The sequence below is a fragment of the Lampetra planeri genome, chromosome 65 (genome assembly GCF_965212315.1).
Source record: "Lampetra planeri chromosome 65, kcLamPlan1.2.h2, whole genome shotgun sequence".
Taxonomy (NCBI): domain Eukaryota; kingdom Metazoa; phylum Chordata; class Hyperoartia; order Petromyzontiformes; family Petromyzontidae; genus Lampetra; species Lampetra planeri.
In genome coordinates, this window is record NC_136171.1 from 2,765,693 (window position 1) to 2,789,578 (window position 23,886).

Consider the following 23,886-nt stretch of genomic DNA (forward strand, 5'->3'; position numbering starts at 1 on the left):
GTTGGCATCGTCCCCCACTCCTCCTGATTTCGAGGGTAAATGGGCGAGGTATAGGACTGTGACTCATGCAGCTGCAATGGCTGCTTTGGGTACGCGGTCCAGACCTCCCCAGAGACCCTGGCTGACAGACGAGGTGTTCAGGATAGTTGAGAAAAAGCGACAGGCCCACTCTCATCGGCTACAGTATCCCATGTCAGAGAATAAGGAGGCTTACCGCAGCCTTCGCTCGGAGGTTCGGAGAGCCGTAAGGCGCTGCAAGGATGGGTGGTGGTCTCGGGTTGCTGAGGAGATGGAGTCTGCCTCAGTGGCCCGCGATCACAAACCACACTTTAACTCCATCAAAAAAGTAACCTGCAGCGCCACACCTATTACCATAATTAGGGGAAAAACGGTGATCCAATCTCCGACCCCCAGGAACAGGTTTGCAGATTTGCTGAGCATTTCTGTGAGGTCATGGGGGAGGGGAAATATCTCAGCCAGGAAAACATCACGGCACAAAGTGGGTATGACCCTGCTGAGGCTGCGGTGCCTCAAATATTGGAAGAAGTCACCCCCTGTGAGTGGCTGGCTGAGGTGCCATCTGTTGAGGAAGTACTGAAGGCGATCCAGAGTCTGAGACCGGGAAAGGCACCGGGCAGAGATGATCTCCCAAGCAAAATGCTGAGGGAGGGTGGCGTTTGTGCACAGACTGCCCTATATGACATCATAACAACAGTCTGGACGACTGGACGGGTTCCGCAGGATTGGAAGGATGCCCTGGTGGCTCCCCTCTTGAAGAAGGGGGACCTCACAGACTATAATAACTACAGGGGCATCTCACTCCTCAGTGTGCCGGGAAAGGTCCTGGCAAGGATTATTCAACATCGCCTTGCTAGGCACGCTGAGGAGAGGCTTGCGGAGCCCCAATGCAGTTTCAGGAAAGGGCGTTCTTGCACAGATGCCATATTTTCTGTCCGCCTGCTACAGCAGAGGTGTAGGGAATCCCAACAAGACCTACATCTCTGCTTTATTGAACTGGTCAAGGCATATGATACCATCAGTAGGCCTGGGCTCTGAGTTGTTCTTCATGCTTTCGGAGTCCCTGACCCTCTGCTCACAATCATTAAGGACCTTCATGATGGTGAGAGGGCCCGGGTAAAACTACGTGGCCGGGAGTCAGAGCCATTCCCTGTACACCTTGGAGTGCGACAGGGATGTCCTCTGGCTCCCACATTATTGAACATCTATTTTGACCTCGTAGTTCGTGAAGCCTTCAATAGCTGTACCGGGAGAATTTCCACTTGGTACAGATAAAATGGGAGGCTGTTCGATGCCCGGGTACGATCAAGGGATGGCTCCCTATTAGTCAACCACGTTATGTATGCCGATAATTTGGTAATAGCTGCTCATTCAGAGAAGGAGTTGGAGACGCTGCTGCTGCTGCTGAGACTGGTGCGTGCCACTAAGAGGTGGGGCCTAACCATCAGCTGCACCAAAACTAAGCACCTGCCTGGGTATTTTGTACCATCGGATACTCCACCCCCACAACTCCCAATCGGTGATGGGGCAGTTGTGGATAGAGTGGAGAGTTTCCCATACCTGGTCTGTGTGCTTATGACCGGCTCCTGTTTAACAGCAGAGGTCTTACTCCGAATCAGTCGAGCGGCAATATCTTTAATTGGTTGCGTAATGCTGTGTGGAAGCTAACTGGTCTGTCGCTCCGCACGAAGCTTCACGTCTTCTCGGCCACAGTCATTTCCTCCCGTCTCTACGCTTGCGAAACGTGGACCCCCCTAATGGAGCATCTTCGCCGGTTAGAAACATTTAGGCTGGCCTGTCTACGATCCATCCTGGGTTTAACCAGGCTGGATTGTGTGAGGAGCTCACAAATCATTGAAAGATCTGGGCAAAGTCCCATCGGTGAGCTCCTCCGGCAGGCAAGGCTGCGTTGGCTGGGTCATGTAGCCCGCATGCCCAGCCACCGCATGCCTAAAGAGCTTTTGTCCGACCGGATCGAGGGGGCTAAACGGGCACAGTACCAGCTAGAGAAGAGATGGAGTGATGTGGTACAGGAGGACGTGGAGCTACAGTAAGTGGACTTGCCGATGACTGGTACCAGCGGTGTCAAGACCGGCCTCTGTGGAGGAGGCTCGTGAAAGACGCTACTGGGCAGTTCAAGGCAGTCGCCCTCCAACAACAACGGAGGGCGGAGGAGCGACGCTCACAACAACGAGCAGAGCGCCGGGTGGCTAAAGCACAGCAAGTTGGCACAGTAGGGGGCACAGGTGGTGCATTAGCCAGTCATCTCGGTCATCTCAGTCAGTCGACCCGTGGCACCTGGGTCTGCCCAGTGACCTCCTGCCAGCGGGCATTTGACACTTCACGTGGCCTCAAGGTGCACATGGCCTGGCACAAGCGTCGTGGTGATGTCCCTGCCACTTAGTGGCGAATGGCGGTTGTTGTAGGTGAGATGGCGAGGGGTGGAGGGGTAACTAGGTGGGTTTGGTTTGCTGCAGATTGAGGAATGGGAGTTGTCGGGATCCAAGGACTGGCTTGGAATTGAACTCAGGTTGCTGGATTTATAGCACAGCATACTAACCACGATACCACTACCACCCCATCCCTTTGTAAGGGGTTAATAATGGCCATGGTAGATACACTGAGTCAGCACAGATGAGGTTCTGGGTTCAATTCTTTGGTTTGAGCATCTCTGAATTTCTTACAAGGAATTTATAATGGATGTGTCAGGGCAGTAATCAATATTTAAGCCTTGATTTTCAAGTCAGCAATCCGGAATGACCATACCACTCTCCTAATGCGCCATGCTGTCCTTCGTAGGCGCTCGCTCACTCACAACACTTAACCAAAACAATTCACTAAGTCTACGCGTTGGATCTCTGTCTTTGTCTCTTTGCCGATACAGGTGTCCAGAATATTAAATCGGAGATCGACCATAACAGTGAAGCATCCGGTCGGGTAGGAGGAGACGTTAGACTGGGCTGCGTCTACAAGGGAAGTGCGACCGTCTCCCAGATAATATGGGCAAAGGAAACAAACCATGGGCTTGTGAACTTAGCTACTCGCCAGAATGATGATACTAGTTTTGTCTTTGATGGTGAGTTCAAACAGCGTGTGACTTTCGTTGGCTATGGAATTAAAGATGGCTCCATCACAATCAATAATCTGAGCACCTCCGACAGCGGTACCTACATCTGCAGATTCATGACGACGTCAGGGAATAAGGAGGTGAAGATCAACCTCATTGTGCGCGGTGAGTTTAATAAATAAGCGGTGTTCATTTCCTTAATGAGGCTAATACAATTATTCATCAATGAAGTGGTTTATTTTATTTTCGTCGGAGATAGCTTGAATATCCATTGAGCGTGAATGACCACCAGAGACTGCGACGAGACGACACATGACCAGGTCTGTATGAAGATGCACACTGAGACAATTCAGTCACGTCATGAGATGCTGCGGAGCACTGAGGCAGACCAGAGATTACTAAGTCAAAGCGATCTCCTTCTGCTCAAATGAGCATTGAGAGGTGATGCACATTTCCTAGTTACAGCCTTTGAGAGCCAGTGGTCAAAATGACAGATTCCTATTGCAGGGGTGAATCTATAGGACAATCTCTGTTTGTCTTCTTGGTTCTTTCGGTAAAGTCACGTGAGGATGGCTGCTTGTGTTATGGCCGAAACGTCGTGAGAATTGTATTTTATGTTGAATTTTTATTATTTTATTATTTCCCTTCTACGTGACTTTACCGAAAGAACCAAGAAGATGAATCCCTGCAGTCACGAAAGCTTTAAATTCGAAATTTAATCTCTGTTTGGTTACTTTAATGTCTGAGTGGGTCATGACGATGGCCCTTGGGCTGGAGTGATTGGAAAGCATGGGCCATATCAGCTCAGTAACAATGGTAGAAGGCTGCTAGATTTCTGTGCAGCCCATGTGCTTGTAATTACTAATTACTAATCCACGCTTCCACAACACATCATGGATCTACGCCAGATGCAAGAAAGAACATCTGCTGGACTACATAGTGACGGACCAGCAGATGCGAGCCCATGTTCTTGACACCAGGACCTACCGTAGAGCTGATCTGCTCTCTGACCATCGACTAGTCATCTGTAAGATGCTGCTGCCATTCTTCCACTCCGGTGGTGGGTGTACACCCAGGACCCCATTCCAACCTAAAGTGGCCTGGTCTCAGTTAGCTGATGAAAGTTGCAAGCGAGAATTTCATCATCGCTTGCGGCTGGGGTTGGCATCGTCCCCCACTCCTCCTGATTTCGAGGGTAAATGGGCGAGGTATAGGACTGTGACTCATGCAGCTGCAATGGCTGCTTTGGGTACGCGGTCCAGACCTCCCCAGAGACCCTGGCTGACAGACGAGGTGTTCAGGATAGTTGAGAAAAGCGACAGGCCCACTCTCATCGGCTACAGTATCCCATGTCAGAGAATAAGGAGGCTTACCGCAGCCTTCGCTCGGAGGTTCGGAGAGCCGTAAGGCGCTGCAAGGATGGGTGGTGGTCTCGGGTTGCTGAGGAGATGGAGTCTGCCTCAGTGGCCCGCGATCACAAACCACTATTTAACTCCATCAAAAAAGTAACCTGCAGCGCCACACCTATTACCATAATTAGGGGAAAAACGGTGATCCAATCTCCGACCCCCAGGAACAGGTTTGCAGATTTGCTGAGCATTTCTGTGAGGTCATGGGGGAGGGGAAATATCTCAGCCAGGAAAACATCACGGCACAAAGTGGGTATGACCCTGCTGAGGCTGCGGTGCCTCAAATATTGGAAGAAGTCACCCCCTGTGAGTGGCTGGCTGAGGTGCCATCTGTTGAGGAAGTACTGAAGGCGATCCAGAGTCTGAGACCGGGAAAGGCACCGGGCAGAGATGATCTCCCAAGCGAAATGCTGAGGGAGGGTGGCGTTTGTGCACAGACTGCCCTATATGACATCATAACAACAGTCTGGACGACTGGACGGGTTCCGCAGGATTGGAAGGATGCCCTGGTGGCTCTCCTCTTGAAGAAGGGGGACCTCACAGACTATAATAACTACAGGGGCATCTCACTCCTCAGTGTGCCGGGAAAGGTCCTGGCAAGGATTATTCAACATCGCCTTGCTAGGCACGCTGAGGAGAGGCTTGCGGAGCCCCAATGCAGTTTCAGGAAAGGGCGTTCTTGCACAGATGCCATATTTTCTGTCCGCCTGCTACAGCAGAGGTGTAGGGAATCCCAACAAGACCTACATCTCTGCTTTATTGAACTGGTCAAGGCCTATGATACCATCAGTAGGCCTGGGCTCTGAGTTGTTCTTCATGCTTTCGGAGTCCCTGACCCTCTGCTCACAATCATTAAGGACCTTCATGATGGTGAGCGGGCCCGGGTAAAACTACGTGGCCGGGAGTCAGATCCATTCCCTGTACACCTTGGAGTGCGACAGGGATGTCCTCTGGCTCCCACATTATTGAACATCTATTTTGACCTCGTAGTTCGTGAAGCCTTCAATAGCTGTACCGGGGGAATTTCCACTTGGTACACATAAAATGGGAGGCTGTTCGATGCCCGGGTACGATCAAGGGATGGCTCCCTATTAGTCAACCAAGTTATGTATGCCGATAATTTGGTAATAGCTGCTCATTCAGAGAAGGAGTTGGAGACGCTGCTGCTGCTGCTGAGACTGGTGCGTGCCACTAAGAGGTGGGGCCTAACCATCAGCTGCACCAAAACTAAGCACCTGCCTGGGTATTTTGTACCATCGGATACTCCACCCCCACAACTCCCAATCGGTGATGGGGCAGTTGTGGATAGAGTGGAGAGTTTCCCATACCTGGTCTGTGTGCTTATGACCGGCTCCTGTTTAACAGCAGAGGTCTTACTCCGAATCAGTCGAGCGGCAATATCTTTCATTGGTTGCGTAATGCTGTGTAGAAGCTAACTGGTCTGTCGCTCCGCACGAAGCTTCACGTCTTCTCGGCCACAGTCATTTCCTCCCGTCTCTACGCTTGCGAAACGTGGACCCCCCTAATGGCGCATCTTCGCCGGTTAGAAACATTTAGGCTGGCCTGCCTACGATCCATCCTGGGATTAACCAGGCTGGATTGTGTGAGGAGCTCACAAATCATTGAAAGATCTGGGCAAAGTCCCATCGGTGAGCTCCTCCGGCAGGCAAGGCTGCGTTGGCTGGGTCATGTAGCCCGCATGCCCAGCCACCGCATGCCTAAAGAGCTTTTGTCCGACCGGATCGAGGGGGCTAAACGGGCACAGTACCAGCTAGAGAAGAGATGGAGTGATGTGGTACAGGAGGACGTGGAGCTACAGTAAGTGGACTTGCCGATGACTGGTACCAGCGGTGTCAAGACCGGCCTCTGTGGAGGAGGCTCGTGAAAGACGCTACTGGGCAGTTCAAGGCAGTCGCCCTCCAACAACAACGGAGGGCGGAGGAGCGACGCTCACAACAACGAGCAGAGCGCCGGGTGGCTAAAGCACAGCAAGTTGGCACAGTAGGGGGCACAGGTGGTGCATTAGCCAGTCATCTCGGTCATCTCAGTCAGTCAACCCGTGGCACCTGGGTCTGCCCAGTGACCTCCTGCCAGCGGGCATTTGACACTTCACGTGGCCTCAAGGTGCACATGGCCTGGCACAAGCGTCGTGGTGATGTCCCTGCCACTTAGTGGCGAATGGCGGTTGTTGTAGGTGAGATGGCGAGGGGTGGAGGGGTAACTAGGTGGGTTTGGTTTGCTGCAGATTGAGGAATGGGAGTTGTCGGGATCCAAGGACTGGCTTGGAATTGAACTCAGGTTGCTGGATTTATAGCACAGCATACTAACCACGATACCACTACCACCCCATCCCTTTGTAAGGGGTTAATAATGGCCATGGTAGATACACTGAGTCAGCACAGATGAGGTTCTGGGTTCAATTCTTTGGTTTGAGCATCTCTGAATTTCTTACAAGGAATTTATAATGGATGTGTCAGGGCAGTAATCAATATTTAAGCCTTGATTTTCAAGTCAGCAATCCGGAATGACCATACCACTCTCCTAATGCGCCATGCTGTCCTTCGTAGGCGCTCGCTCACTCACAACACTTAACCAAAACAATTCACTAAGTCTACGCGTTGGATCTCTGTCTTTGTCTCTTTGCCGATACAGGTGTCCAGAATATTAAATCGGAGATCGACCATAACAGTGAAGCATCCGGTCGGGTAGGAGGAGACGTTAGACTGGGCTGCGTCTACAAGGGAAGTGCGACCGTCTCCCAGATAATATGGGCAAAGGAAACAAACCATGGGCTTGTGAACTTAGCTACTCGCCAGAATGATGATACTAGTTTTGTCTTTGATGGTGAGTTCAAACAGCGTGTGACTTTCGTTGGCTATGGAATTAAAGATGGCTCCATCACAATCAATAATCTGAGCACCTCCGACAGCGGTACCTACATCTGCAGATTCATGACGACGTCAGGGAATAAGGAGGTGAAGATCAACCTCATTGTGCGCGGTGAGTTTAATAAATAAGCGGTGTTCATTTCCTTAATGAGGCTAATACAATTATTCATCAATGAAGTGGTTTATTTTATTTTCGTCGGAGATAGCTTGAATATCCATTGAGCGTGAATGACCACCAGAGACTGCGACGAGACGACACATGACCAGGTCTGTATGAAGATGCACACTGAGACAATTCAGTCACGTCATGAGATGCTGCGGAGCACTGAGGCAGACCAGAGATTACTAAGTCAAAGCGATCTCCTTCTGCTCAAATGAGCATTGAGAGGTGATGCACATTTCCTAGTTACAGCCTTTGAGAGCCAGTGGTCAAAATGACAGATTCCTATTGCAGGGGTGAATCTATAGGACAATCTCTGTTTGTCTTCTTGGTTCTTTCGGTAAAGTCACGTGAGGATGGCTGCTTGTGTTATGGCCGAAACGTCGTGAGAATTGTATTTTATGTTGAATTTTTATTATTTTATTATTTCCCTTCTACGTGACTTTACCGAAAGAACCAAGAAGATGAATCCCTGCAGTCACGAAAGCTTTAAATTCGAAATTTAATCTCTGTTTGGTTACTTTAATGTCTGAGTGGGTCATGACGATGGCCCTTGGGCTGGAGTGATTGGAAAGCATGGGCCATATCAGCTCAGTAACAATGGTAGAAGGCTGCTAGATTTCTGTGCAGCCCATGTGCTTGTAATTACTAATTACTAATCCACGCTTCCACAACACATCATGGATCTACGCCAGATGCAAGAAAGAACATCTGCTGGACTACATAGTGACGGACCAGCAGATGCGAGCCCATGTTCTTGACACCAGGACCTACCGTAGAGCTGATCTGCTCTCTGACCATCGACTAGTCATCTGTAAGATGCTGCTGCCATTCTTCCACTCCGGTGGTGGGTGTACACCCAGGACCCCATTCCAACCTAAAGTGGCCTGGTCTCAGTTAGCTGATGAAAGTTGCAAGCGAGAATTTCATCATCGCTTGCGGCTGGGGTTGGCATCGTCCCCCACTCCTCCTGATTTCGAGGGTAAATGGGCGAGGTATAGGACTGTGACTCATGCAGCTGCAATGGCTGCTTTGGGTACGCGGTCCAGACCTCCCCAGAGACCCTGGCTGACAGACGAGGTGTTCAGGATAGTTGAGAAAAGCGACAGGCCCACTCTCATCGGCTACAGTATCCCATGTCAGAGAATAAGGAGGCTTACCGCAGCCTTCGCTCGGAGGTTCGGAGAGCCGTAAGGCGCTGCAAGGATGGGTGGTGGTCTCGGGTTGCTGAGGAGATGGAGTCTGCCTCAGTGGCCCGCGATCACAAACCACTATTTAACTCCATCAAAAAAGTAACCTGCAGCGCCACACCTATTACCATAATTAGGGGAAAAACGGTGATCCAATCTCCGACCCCCAGGAACAGGTTTGCAGATTTGCTGAGCATTTCTGTGAGGTCATGGGGGAGGGGAAATATCTCAGCCAGGAAAACATCACGGCACAAAGTGGGTATGACCCTGCTGAGGCTGCGGTGCCTCAAATATTGGAAGAAGTCACCCCCTGTGAGTGGCTGGCTGAGGTGCCATCTGTTGAGGAAGTACTGAAGGCGATCCAGAGTCTGAGACCGGGAAAGGCACCGGGCAGAGATGATCTCCCAAGCGAAATGCTGAGGGAGGGTGGCGTTTGTGCACAGACTGCCCTATATGACATCATAACAACAGTCTGGACGACTGGACGGGTTCCGCAGGATTGGAAGGATGCCCTGGTGGCTCTCCTCTTGAAGAAGGGGGACCTCACAGACTATAATAACTACAGGGGCATCTCACTCCTCAGTGTGCCGGGAAAGGTCCTGGCAAGGATTATTCAACATCGCCTTGCTAGGCACGCTGAGGAGAGGCTTGCGGAGCCCCAATGCAGTTTCAGGAAAGGGCGTTCTTGCACAGATGCCATATTTTCTGTCCGCCTGCTACAGCAGAGGTGTAGGGAATCCCAACAAGACCTACATCTCTGCTTTATTGAACTGGTCAAGGCCTATGATACCATCAGTAGGCCTGGGCTCTGAGTTGTTCTTCATGCTTTCGGAGTCCCTGACCCTCTGCTCACAATCATTAAGGACCTTCATGATGGTGAGCGGGCCCGGGTAAAACTACGTGGCCGGGAGTCAGATCCATTCCCTGTACACCTTGGAGTGCGACAGGGATGTCCTCTGGCTCCCACATTATTGAACATCTATTTTGACCTCGTAGTTCGTGAAGCCTTCAATAGCTGTACCGGGGGAATTTCCACTTGGTACACATAAAATGGGAGGCTGTTCGATGCCCGGGTACGATCAAGGGATGGCTCCCTATTAGTCAACCAAGTTATGTATGCCGATAATTTGGTAATAGCTGCTCATTCAGAGAAGGAGTTGGAGACGCTGCTGCTGCTGCTGAGACTGGTGCGTGCCACTAAGAGGTGGGGCCTAACCATCAGCTGCACCAAAACTAAGCACCTGCCTGGGTATTTTGTACCATCGGATACTCCACCCCCACAACTCCCAATCGGTGATGGGGCAGTTGTGGATAGAGTGGAGAGTTTCCCATACCTGGTCTGTGTGCTTATGACCGGCTCCTGTTTAACAGCAGAGGTCTTACTCCGAATCAGTCGAGCGGCAATATCTTTCATTGGTTGCGTAATGCTGTGTAGAAGCTAACTGGTCTGTCGCTCCGCACGAAGCTTCACGTCTTCTCGGCCACAGTCATTTCCTCCCGTCTCTACGCTTGCGAAACGTGGACCCCCCTAATGGCGCATCTTCGCCGGTTAGAAACATTTAGGCTGGCCTGCCTACGATCCATCCTGGGTTTAACCAGGCTGGATTGTGTGAGGAGCTCACAAATCATTGAAAGATCTGGGCAAAGTCCCATCGGTGAGCTCCTCCGGCAGGCAAGGCTGCGTTGGCTGGGTCATGTAGCCCGCATGCCCAGCCACCGCATGCCTAAAGAGCTTTTGTCCGACCGGATCGAGGGGGCTAAACGGGCACAGTACCAGCTAGAGAAGAGATGGAGTGATGTGGTACAGGAGGACGTGGAGCTACAGTAAGTGGACTTGCCGATGACTGGTACCAGCGGTGTCAAGACCGGCCTCTGTGGAGGAGGCTCGTGAAAGACGCTACTGGGCAGTTCAAGGCAGTCGCCCTCCAACAACAACGGAGGGCGGAGGAGCGACGCTCACAACAACGAGCAGAGCGCCGGGTGGCTAAAGCACAGCAAGTTGGCACAGTAGGGGGCACAGGTGGTGCATTAGCCAGTCATCTCGGTCATCTCAGTCAGTCGACCCGTGGCACCTGGGTCTGCCCAGTGACCTCCTGCCAGCGGGCATTTGACACTTCACGTGGCCTCAAGGTGCACATGGCCTGGCACAAGCGTCGTGGTGATGTCCCTGCCACTTAGTGGCGAATGGCGGTTGTTGTAGGTGAGATGGTGAGGGGTGGAGGGGTAACTAGGTGGGTTTGGTTTGCTGCAGATTGAGGAATGGGAGTTGTCGGGATCCAAGGACTGGCTTGGAATTGAACTCAGGTTGCTGGATTTATAGCACAGCATACTAACCACGATACCACTACCACCCCATCCCTTTGTAAGGGGTTAATAATGGCCATGGTAGATACACTGAGTCAGCACAGATGAGGTTCTGGGTTCAATTCTTTGGTTTGAGCATCTCTGAATTTCTTACAAGGAATTTATAATGGATGTGTCAGGGCAGTAATCAATATTTAAGCCTTGATTTTCAAGTCAGCAATCCGGAATGACCATACCACTCTCCTAATGCGCCATGCTGCCCTTCGTAGGCGCTCGCTCACTCACAACACTTAACCAAAACAATTCACTAAGTCTACGCGTTGGATCTCTGTCTTTGTCTCTTTGCTGATACAGGTATCCAGAATATTAAATCGGAGATCGACCATAACAGTGAAGCATCCGGTCGGGTAGGAGGAGACGTTAGACTGGGCTGCGTCTACAAGGGAAGTGCGACCGTCTCCCAGATAATATGGGCAAAGGAAACAAACCATGGGCTTGTGAACTTAGCTACTCGCCAGAATGATGATACTAGTTTTGTCTTTGATGGTGAGTTCAAACAGCGTGTGACTTTCGTTGGCTACGGAATTAAAGATGGCTCCATCACAATCAATAATCTGAGCACCTCCGACAGCGGTACCTACATCTGCAGATTCATGACGACGTCAGGGAATAAGGAGGTGAAGATCAACCTCATTGTGCGCGGTGAGTTTAATAAATAAGCGGTGTTCATTTCCTTAATGAGGCTAATACAATTATTCATCAATGAAGTGGTTTATTTTATTTTCGTCGGAGATAGCTTGAATATCCATTGAGCGTGAATGACCACCAGAGACTGCGACGAGACGACACATGACCAGGTCTGTAATGAAGATGCACACTGAGACAATTCAGTCACGTCATGAGATGCTGCGGAGCACTGAGGCAGACCAGAGATTACTAAGTCAAAGCGGTCTCCTTCTGCTCAAATGAGCATTGAGAGGTGATGCACATTTCCTAGTTACAGCCTTTGAGAGCCAGTGGTCAAAATGACAGATTCCTATTGCAGGGGTGAATCTATAGGACAATCTCTGTTTGTCTTCTTGGTTCTTTCGGTAAAGTCACGTGAGGACGGCTGCTTGTGTTATGGCCGAAACGTCGTGAGAATTGTATTTTATGTTGAATTTTTATTATTTTATTATTTCCCTTCTAGGTGACTTTACCGACAGAACCAAGAAGATGAATCCCTGCAGTCACGAAAGCTTTAAATTCGAAATTTAATCTCCGTTTGGTTACTTTAATGTCTGAGTGGGTCATGACGCTGGCCCTTGGGCTGGAGTGATTGGAAAGCATGGGCCATATCAGCTCAGTAACAATGGTAGAAGGCTGCTAGATTTCTGTGCAGCCCATGTGCTTGTAATTACTAATTACTAATCCACGCTTCCACAACACATCATGGATCTACGCCAGATGCAAGAAAGAACATCTGCTGGACTACATAGTGACGGATCAGCAGATGCGAGCCCATGTCCTTGACACCAGGACCTACCGTGGAGTTGATCTGCTCTCTGACCATCGAAAAGTCATCTGTAAGATGCGGCTGCCATTCTTCCACTCCGGTGGTGGGTGTACACCCAGGACCCCATTCCAACCTAAAGTGGCCTGGTCTCAGTTAGCTGATGAAAGTTGCAAGCGAGAATTTCATCATCGCTTGCGGCTGGGGTTGGCATCGTCCCCCACTCCTCCTGATTTCGAGGGTAAATGGGCAAGGTATAGGACTGTGACTCATGCGGCTGCAATGGCTGCTTTGGGTACGCGGTCCAGACCTCCCCAGAGACTCTGGCTGACAGACGAGGTGTTCAGGATAGTTGAGAAAAAGCGACAGGCCCACTCTCATCGGCTACAGTATCCCATGTCAGAGAATAAGGAGGCTTACCGCAGCCTTCGCTCGGAGGTTCGGAGAGCCGTAAGGCGCTGCAAGGATGGGTGGTGGTCGCGGGTTGCTGAGGAGATGGAGTCTGCCTCAGTGGCCCGCGATCACAAACCACTATTTATCTCCATCAAAAAAGTAACCTGCAACGCCACACCTATTACCATAATTAGGGGAAAAACGGTGATCCAATCTCCGACCCCCAGGAACAGGTTTGCAGATTTGCTGAGCATTTCTGTGAGGTCATGGGGGAGGGGAAATATCTCAGCCAGGAAAACATCACGGCACAAAGTGGGTATGACCCTGCTGAGGCTGCGGTGCCTCAAATATTGGAAGAAGTCACCCCCTGTGAGTGGCTGGCTGAGGTGCCATCTGTTGAGGAAGTACTGAAGGCGATCCAGAGTCTGAGACCGGGAAAGGCACCGGGCAGAGATGATCTCCCAAGCGAAATGCTGAGGGAGGGTGGTGTTTGTGCACAGACTGCCCTATATGACATCATAACAACAGTCTGGACGACTGGACGGGTTCCGCAGGATTGGAAGGATGCCCTGGTGGCTCCCCTCTTGAAGAAGGGGGACCTCACAGACTATAATAACTACAGGGGCATCTCACTCCTCAGTGTGCCGGGAAAGGTCCTGGCAAGGATTATTCAACATCGCCTTGCTAGGCACGCTGAGGAGAGGCTTGCGGAGCCCCAATGCAGTTTCAGGAAAGGGCGTTCTTGCACAGATGCCATATTTTCTGTCCGCCTGCTACAGCAGAGGTGTAGGGAATCCCAACAAGACCTACATCTCTGCTTTATTGACCTGGTCAAGGCCTATGATACCATCAGTAGGCCTGGGCTCTGAGTTGTTCTTCATGCTTTCGGAGTCCGTGACCCTCTGCTCACAATCATTAAGGACCTTCATGATGGTGAGCAGGCCCGGGTAAAACTACGTGGCCGGGAGTCAGAGCCATTCCCTGTACACCTTGGAGTGCGACAGGGATGTCCTCTGGTTCCCACATTATTGAACCTCTATTTTGACCTCGTAGTTCGTGAAGCCTTCAATAGCTGTACCGGGGGAATTTCCACTTGGTACAGATAAAATGGGAGGCTGTTCGATGCCCGGGTACGATCAAGGGATGGCTCCCTATTAGTCAACCACGTTATGTATGCCGATAATTTGGTAATAGCTGCTCATTCAGAGAAGGAGTTGGAGACGCTGCTGCTGCTGCTGCTGCTGAGACTGGAGCGTGCCACTAAGAGGTGGGGCCTAACCATCAGCTGCACCAAAACTAAGCACCTGCCTGGGTATTTTGTACCATCGGATACTCCACCCCCACAACTCCTAATCGGTGATGGGGCAGTTGTGGATAGAGTGGAGAGTTTCCCATACCTGGTCTGTGTGCTTATGACCGGCTCCTGTTTAACAGCAGAGGTCTCACTCCGAATCAGTCGAGCGGCAATATCTTTCATTGGTTGCGTAATGCTGTGTGGAAGCTAACTGGTCTGTCGCTCCACATGAAGCTTCACGTCTTCTCGGCAACAGTCATTTCCTCCCGTCTCTACGCTTGTGAAACGTGGACCCCCCTAATGGAGCATCTTCGCCGGTTAGAAACATTTAGGCTGGCCTGCCTACGAACCATCCTGGGTTTAACCAGGCTGGATTGTGTGAGGAGCTCACAAATCATTGAAAGATCTGGGCAAAGTCCCATCGGTGAGCTCCTCCGGCAGGCAAGGCTGCGTTGGCTGGGTCATGTAGCCCGCATGCCCAGCCACCGCATGCCTAAAGAGCTTTTGTCCGACCGGATCGAGGGGGCTAAACGGGCACAGTACCAGCTAGAGAAGAGATGGAGTGATGTGGTACAGGAGGACGTGGAGCTACAGTAAGTGGACTTGCCGATGACTGGTACCAGCGGTGTCAAGACCGGCCTCTGTGGAGGAGGCTCGTGAAAGACGCTACTGGGCAGTTCAAGGCAGTCGCCCTCCAACAACAACGGAGGGCGGAGGAGCGACGCTCACAACAACGAGCAGAGCGCCGGGTGGCTAAAGCACAGCAAGTTGGCACAGTAGGGGGCACAGGTGGTGCATTAGCCAGTCATCTCGGTCATCTCAGTCAGTCGACCCGTGGCACCTGGGTCTGCCCAGTGACCTCCTGCCAGCGGGCATTTGACACTTCACGTGGCCTCAAGGTGCACATGGCCTGGCACAAGCGTCGTGGTGATGTCCCTGCCACTTAGTGGCGAATGGCGGTTGTTGTAGGTGAGATGGTGAGGGGTGGAGGGGTAACTAGGTGGGTTTGGTTTGCTGCAGATTGAGGAATGGGAGTTGTCGGGATCCAAGGACTGGCTTGGAATTGAACTCAGGTTGCTGGATTTATAGCCCAGCATACTAACCACGATACCACTACCACCCCATCCCTTTGTAAGGGGTTAATAATGGCCATGGTAGATACACTGAGTCAGCACAGATGAGGTTCTGGGTTCAATTCTTTGGTTTGAGCATCTCTGAATTTCTTACAAGGAATGTATAATGGATGTGTGAGGGCAGTAATCAATATTTAAGCCTTGATTTTTAAGTCAGCAATCCGGAATGACCAAACCACTCTCCTAATGCGCCATGCTGTCCTTCGTAGGCGCTCGCTCACTCACAACACTTAACCAAAACAATTCACTAAGTCTACGCGCTGGATCTCTGTCTTTGTCTCTTTGCCGATACAGGTGTCCAGAATATTAAATCGGAGATCGACCATAACAGTAAAGCATCCGGTCGGGGTGGAGGAGACGTTAGACTGGGCTGCGTCTACAAGGGAAGTGCGAACGTCTCCCAGATATTATGGGCAAAGGAAACAAACCATGGGCTTATGAACTTAGCAACTCGCCAGAATGATGATACTAGTTTTCACTTTGATAGTGAGTTCTCATGGCGACTGACTTTCGTTCGATACGGAATTAAAGATGCCTCCATTACAATCAGTAAATTGAGCACCTCCGACAGCGGTACCTACATCTGCAGATTCATGACAACGTCAGGGAATAAGGAGGTGAAGATCAACCTCATCGTGCTCGGTGAGTTTAATAAATAAGCAGTGTTCATTTCCTTAATGAGGCTAATACAATTATTCATCAATGAAGTGGTTCATTTTATTTTCATCGGAGATAGCTTGAATATCCATTGAGCGTGAATGACCACCAGAGACTGCGACGAGACGACACATGACCAGGTCTGTATGAAGATGCACACTGAGACTATTCAGTCACGTCATGAGATGCTGCGGTGCACTGAGGCAGACCAGAGATTACCAAGTCAAAGCGATCTCCTGCTGCTTAAATTAGCATTGAGAGGCGATGCGCATTTCCTAGTTACAGCCTTTGAGAGCCAGTGGTCGAAATGACAGATTCCTATAGCAGGGGTAAATCTATAGGACAATCTCTGTTTGGTTACTTTAATGTCTGAGTGGATCATGACGCTGGCCCTTGGGTTGGAGTGATTGGAAAGCATGGGCCATATCAGCTCAGTAACAATGGTAGAAGGCAGCTAGATTTCTGTGCAGCCCATGTGCTTGTAATTACTTATTACTAATCCACGCTTCCACAACACATCATGGATCTACGCCAGATGCAAGAAAGAACATCTGCTGGACTACATAGTGACGGATCAGCAGATGCGAGCCCATGTCCTTGACACCAGGACCTACCGTGGAGTTGATTTGCCCACTGACCATCAGCTTGTTATCTAAACTCTTTGGTTTTTTCGGTAAAGTAACGTAGTTAAAAAATAAAATACAAATAAATGAAAAAACAACTAAATTAAATCACGACGTTTCAAAGGCAACACAAGCTTCCATCTTCAGGTGGAACCGTTACAGCAAAATTACTATATCAAGTGAAGAGAGCTCTAAGAGACACGAGATTATATATAGGTGAAGAGGGGAGGGAGGAGCCAGGATGGGTCGTGGGGGGGGGATAAGCTGCGGACATAATTTTTTATGATGCAGGAGATGGCCAGTGAGTTAAAACAGGGGCGGAATTTAAGCTAAACAAAAGGGAAGCTAAGTTAAGCCGCCTTTTGTTGTGCTGCAGGGAATTAGGAGGATTAGGAGGAGGTTAAGGGAGGAGGTTAAGCTGGGGGAGGAGTTTAGGTTTTGGTTAATAACATCCTCCCAATGATTGCTCAATTTGAATCCATCCTCTCGGTTGAAGTTAAGTCTATGTTTGTGTATCTCTACACTCCACTATACAATACACTACCCTACTATAGACTACTATACATTACACTATCATACGCTACACAATACCCTACAACACTCTACACTACAGCAGCCTTGTAGTTTACTGCAGTATACTGCAAGGCAACCAGTTTATTAGCTTAACTCTCTACGTCAGCTTTGATGTGGTCTCTCTGTTCACCAAGGATCCAGTGCCTGACACCATAACAATAATTGAAGACTTAGTCCAACATGGACTGAACTCTGATGTCCCTGCACTGGTATGGCAAATGCCACACCAACACGTACTCCACCTGGAATGGTACCTTCTACAAACAAAATTAGGGCACCCCTATGGGTTCCCCCTTATCACCAGTGATAGCTAATGTTTTCATGGAGAAACAGACGCCATCCAGATATCCACTCTGCGTCCTTCCCTGTGGAAGAGATACGTGGATGATACTTTCGTCATTTGGCCACATGGCCTCCCAGCATTTAACCAATTTCTAGACCACATCAACTCCATACACCCATCCATCAAATTCACCATGGAAGTGGAGAAGGATGGCAAGCTACCATTCCTGGATGTTCTGTTTGAGAGGAGGCCCAATGGCTATTTGGGACATGCTGTCTACAGGAAGGCCACCCACACAAATTCTTACCTGAAGCCTGATTCCTAACACCATCCGGCACAAAATAATCCCCTCATCAAAACACTATACCATAGCGCCCACTGCATCTCTGACACACACCACCTGGCCAGTGAATTGGAACATGTACATCTGGCCCTCAAGATGAACGGATACTCGGACCGTGCTATCCGCCAAGCTGTTTCTCCCAACGTGGAGAAACAACCCCTTGAGACTCCGATCAAAATCATTACATTGCCATACATAGCAGGCGTCACCAAAAAGATTTCCAAAATTCTGAACAAACACAAGATTCAGGTCCGATTCAGTACAGTACACAAGATCCGTGATCTGATCCCATCCGTAAAGGATGTCATTCCTGATTTACAGTACCTTGGTGTCTACAAACTGAGTTGCACCTGTGGGGATTGTTATATTGGGGAAACGAAACGACATATTTCTGATCGCATTCGCGAGCAAGTCAGATTTGAAACATGGCAGGACGAATTATTTGGCCATGGCTGACCACTGTTATAATACTGCTGGTTCTCATGACATTGTGTTCTCCGATACCAAGGTACTCTGCAAGCCTCGTGGATACTACCAAAGATTTGTCCATAAAGCCATCCAGATATACAAACATAGACATAACTTTAACCGAGAGGATGGATTCAAAAATGAGCAATCATTGGAAGGATGTCATTAACCAAGTTAAACTTTAGCTGCCTTGCACCTGAAGATGGAAGCTTGTATTGCCTCTGAAACGTCGTGATTTAATTTAGTTGTTTTTAAATTTATTTTTAATTTATTTTTACCTACGTGACTTTACCGAAAAAACCAAAGAGTATGAATCCTTGCAGTCACGAAAACTTCAAATCTAGAATTAAAGCTTGTCATCTGTAAGATGCGCCTGCCATTCTTAGACTCCGGTGGTGGGTGTCCATCTAGGACCCCATTCAATCTAACAGTGGCATGATCTCAGCTAGCTGATGAATGTTGAAAGCAAGAATTTCATCATCGGTTGCAACTCGGGTTGGCAACGTCCCCCCCTCCTCCTGATGCTGAGGAGAAATGGGTGAGGTTTAGGACTGTGGCTCGTGCAGCTGCAATGGCTGTTTTGGGTGGTTGGTCCAAACCTACCCAGATACCTAGGCTGATGGAGGAGATTGCTCCAGCTGGCTGAGAAAGAGCAACAGACCCACTCCAACCGTCTACAGCATCCCACGTTGTAGAATGAGGAGGCTTACCACAGCCTTCATTCGGAGGTTCTGAGAGCTCTGTGGTGCTGCAAGGTTGAGTGGTGATCACGGGCTGCTAAGGAGATGGAATGTGTCTTTGTAGCCCGCGATCACAAATCACTCTTTAATTCCATCTAAAAATGAACTTGCAACGCCACACCTATCACCATCCTTAGGAAAAAGAAAGGTGATACGATCTGCGACCCTCAGGATCAGGTTTGCAGGTTTGTTCAGCATTTCTGTGAGATCTTGGTGGAGGGGAAATCCCTCAGCCCAGAAAACACCATGGAACAAAGTGGGGATGACCCTGCTGAGGCTCCGGTGTCTCAAAAATTATAAGTAGTCACCTGCTGTGAATGGCTGGCTGAAGTGCCATTTGTTGAAAAACTAGGGAAAGTGATCCAGAGTCTGAGACCAGGAAAAGCACCGGGTACACATGATCTCCCAAGTGAATTGCTGAGGGAGGGTCGTGTTTGTGCGTAGACTGACCTATATGACACGATAATAACAGTCTGGATCACTGGATGGGTTCGGCAGGATTGAAAGGATGCCCTCGTGGTCCCCCTTTGTAAGAAGCGGAGCCGAACAGACTGTAACAACTATAGAGGAATCTCCATCCCTAGTGTGTCGGGAAGAGTCCTGGCAAGGATTATTCCACGTTGCCTTGCCAGGCACGCTGAGGAGAGGCTTGCAGAGCTCCAATATGGTTTCAGGCCAGGGCGGTCCAACACAGATGCCATATTTTCTATATGTCTACTATACGAGAGGTGTAGGGAATTCCAAAAGGACCTACATCTCTGCTTTATTGACATAGTCTAGGCCAGGGGTCTGCAACCTTTAAGACATAAAGAGCCACTTGGACCCGTTTCCGAAGGAAAAAATAAACTGGGAGCCGCAAAACCATTGCAACATTTAAAACAAATATAACACTGCATATATTGTTTCATACCTTATTGCTATATACAGGATCGTGCAGTCAGCTGTCAATCTGAATAAAAAAAAGACTTTTTCACTTAACAATGTAAAATATATTTTTGCAAATTAATAGCTAAATTACCTGGTTAATGGGATTTTTGCTCCTGAACCTCAGTGCACAGTGTCTGCACATCAGGGCTGTAAGACGTCACCTTCATTTTCACACAGGCTTGCAAGCTGTCATCTGTGAGGCGTGATCGATGTTTGTTTTTAATATAGTTCATGTTGGAGAAGACCTGCTCACATACATATGTGGAGCCGAAGATCGACAGGACTCCAAATGCATACTTTTTCATGTTTATATAAGTGTTGGGGATGGCATTCCATGTTTCGAATACAAGTTTGTCCTGTTTGGGAAGGTTTTCAATATCACTCCATTTATGATTCTGAGCCAGAATGGCCTTCTGACGGGCAACATCCTCAAGAGTAGCGGTCAAGCATTTGAACTTGGACACCCATATATCTTTGTCGGCTATATCGGCCAGTTCCATCTCAAGATCAGGTTGACTTACACCTGCAAATGCAGTCATATTCAATAGGGATGGATCGATCGCCAGGGGAGTGACAGGGAAGGATAATGTCGTTTTTTCCTCTCTGAACTCACAGAATCGTTTCCCAAACGAAATTTGCATTGTGGTGATTGCAGACTTGAAATATTCCAAATTTACCGTATCATGACTTTGTTTGAACTCTCTCAAAGAGGGAAAGTGAGACAGTGTACCTCTCTGTAAATCTTTGACAAACACTGTCAACTTGCGCTCGAATGCCAAAACCTCCTCCAGCATGTGCAGGGCTGTGCCTCCTTTCCCCTGAAGGGTTGTATTTAGCGTGTTTAGATGTGCTGTCATGTCTACCATAAAATGTAATTTTTCCAGCCACTCTGGCTGTTCCAGCTCAGCAAAGGTGAGCTCTTTGCTGCCCAGGAAGGTTTTTACTTCTTCCAAACATGTGACAAAGCAACGGCAACGTTATTGCCTGTCACCGGGCGGGCAGTGTGGAGCGGAGCGGCGACCTGTCAGCAGCGGCAACGCCAGAGCAGGTGTCACAGTGCGCCTCCTCCCCTCGCTAGCATCCGCCCCGGAGCCGCGGTCAAGGTTCAAAAGAGCCGCATGCGGCTCCGGAGCCGCAGGTTGCCGACCCCTGGTCTAGTCCTATGATACCATGAATAGGCCTGGACTCTGAGTTGTTCTTCGTGCTTTCAGAATCCCTGCCTCCCCGCTCACAATCGTTATGGACCTTCATATTATAAAATAATTATTTTATTTCTATTATTTGAATTATTTATTTGTATTATTTATTTTTACCTACGTGACTTTACCGAAAAAACCAAAGAGTATGACACGTGACCAGGTCTGCATGAAAGACGCACACTCAGACAATTCGGTCGCGTCGATAGATGCTGCGGTGCGCTGAGGCACCACAGCAGACCAGAGATGACCAAGTCCGAGTGATCTCCTGCTGCTCAAATGAGCATTGAGAAATGGTGGGCATCTCCTAGTTACAGCCTTGCAGAGCCCGTGGTTGAATTTACACATTCCTATAGCAGGGGTGCCATGCATTTAACATGGCACAAGTGCCGTGATGATGAACGCCGGTTGTTGTTGTCTTTCAGGTGGTGGTGATTGTGATGGTGGTGATGGTGGTGTTGAACCCTGGGTCATAGCTATTGCCACCATAGTGCCACTGACGGCGTTGGTGGCCGCGGTGGGAGCCGTTTACTGCTTCTGGTTCCGCAAGAAAGCGAGTCCTGTCACGTGAGTTCCTAGCTTCAAAATGTTTGTAGATACGGAAACAATTCAGGAGGAATGTGACTGATAATTCTTGAAAGAAGTTTCAGCACAGTCTGTCATTGTGACGCCATTCTAAATCTGTTTCTCAGTTAAATACGCTTCATGATGTTACCAATAACCACTGCCGTCTAATTCCCCATTGGCTATCCCATCAGCAGCAGCTGCACCCTCATTCATTAGAATTATAGGCAAACAAAATTTCGCAATTAAGTAAAAATATTAACTTCCTCGTTCCAGAATGTATTATCATTGCTTTTTTTCTTGTGCGCGCATGTGACTGCAACCCTCATCTGAATTCAATTACCACAACCCCACGTGGTTCTCCTGAACGGGAAGATGGCAAAAAAATGCAAACGCCCCGGATTCGCCCGTTGACAATGTCGCAATAATGTGGTTAGCCGTCGATAGCGCTTATATTTAGATTATTTTGGTGCTTATAAATGACCAAATGATATTCTTAGGTTTTTTCGGTAAAGTCACGTAGGTAAAACATCAAAATTAATGAAAATAAAATAAAACAAAAATCACGACGTTTCGGAGGCAACACAAGTCTCCGTTGCCTCCGAAACGTCGTGATTTTTGTTTTATTTTGTTTTCATTAATTTTGATGTTTTACCTACGTGACTTTACCGAAAAACCTAAGAATATGAATCCTTGCAGTCACGAAAGCTTCAAATCTAGAATTATTGACCAAATGATGAGGCAAATTGGTTGAGCTATCATTTGTGGTGGTCATGTCGCTTCTGAAAAACAAGTTAATACCTCAGTGGGCTTTGCCTGGTAGGATGGAGATGGTTTAGTGTTGTTTGTGTTTGTGTGTTGGGTGATTTGTTTACCTTTCTTGTACGTTACGCTACTATCGTGTTTTATACTATTTGTTGTTTTAACATTCTTATTCCGTGCCCCTACTGTACATCTGTGAAAAAGAGCTTCATAGTTCATCGGATTCCCTCCAGTATAAATAAATATTCTCATGATGATTCTGACTTGACAACGCAGTGACACGTGGCATAGGCATCAAATAATATACAACCCACACATAGACTCGTGTGATCATATCAAGGGAAGAATATAAAATATGACCCAACTTTAATCTGTTCGATAGGACTCTTCTGTGAAGAATCATTTAAAAAGCACTGAACCATGTATCTCTTTTTCAGAAGCGACGTGGCTATCACAAATGATAGCTCAATGGAGTGGGCTTATCGTATGGATTTTATAGCAGCCAAATAACTCTAAACGCATGTTGATTCTAAATGTTCTGGGAATAACCAGAGGACCCAGAGAACAATCCACGCGACCATGGGGAGAGAGACACACAAACTCCAGGTTAACAGCAGGCGTCATGGCCGGGATCGGGATCGAACCCACGACCTCCTGCATACCAGGCGAGGGAGTTAACATCTTGCCACTGTGGCACCATCTCCCCATCGGCACCAAGTGCCGATCACCCACTAAATTTATTAATTTAATCTTTCAGAGCCGACCATGTCCACGACTATGTTTGGATTCGAAAAAAATTCCCACAGCAATAGGATAAAGCATAAGCCTCTTTCTGTATATATGCACTTGGTTATATGATAATTATTATTATTGCTTGACATTGATAAAAGTAAAATGTATACAGTAAACACATTCCTGCGGAGAGAGCTGGTAGGAACGTTGGGTTGCTCGGTCAATGGCCAGGGTCAATGGCGGCGTGGTGTATTCCGCAAATATGCCCGACTGAGGGCGGGCACAAGCCGGCGTGAGTAGGTTAAACGTTGAGTTTTATAAGGGCACCACGGGGTGACCAGTCCCTCCCCACCCAGCCCCACCCCTCCCACCCCCCACCCAGCCCCACCCTCCCCACCCAGCCCCTCCCCACCCTCCCCTCTCCACCCAGCCCCTCCCTCCCCACCCAGCCCCTCCATCCACGACGGACGGACGGAGACAATAATCCCCTGTGGGCTGGTGTAACCAGGAGGTTCCTACCAGTATAAAATAGGAAACTGTGTCTACAAGGCGGTGACATCACACGATTCAAACTTTGTTGCAGGCGAACGGGGCAAGGTGAACATTCCCCGCAAAACGCTCCACGAGGAACTGTAAGTTTCCGTGAAAGGGACACGCATAAGTGACACGA

The 23,886-nt window shown here is 49.0% G+C and overlaps 1 protein-coding gene across 6 annotated transcripts in view; it reads left to right on the forward strand.

The window, feature by feature from the left end:
• The window catches only part of LOC144737136 (immunoglobulin superfamily member 10-like), a 40,570-nt gene that overhangs the window by 3,844 nt on the left and 12,840 nt on the right, over positions 1-23,886 (forward strand). For 3 of the 6 annotated variants that reach the window (XM_078619841.1, XM_078619836.1, XM_078619838.1), the window contains 6 exons: positions 2,903-3,250; positions 7,147-7,494; positions 11,391-11,738; positions 15,643-15,990; positions 21,584-21,725; positions 23,800-23,848. In XM_078619841.1, coding sequence (XP_078475967.1) covers positions 2,903-3,250; positions 7,147-7,494; positions 11,391-11,738; positions 15,643-15,990; positions 21,584-21,725; positions 23,800-23,848 — 1,583 coding nt within the window. Of the gene's footprint in view, positions 1-2,902; positions 3,251-7,146; positions 7,495-11,390; positions 11,739-15,642; positions 15,991-21,583; positions 21,726-22,921; positions 23,150-23,799; positions 23,849-23,886 lie in introns of all 6 variants that reach the window. The other 3 variants (XM_078619839.1, XM_078619837.1, XM_078619840.1) reach the window with 3 other exon arrangements.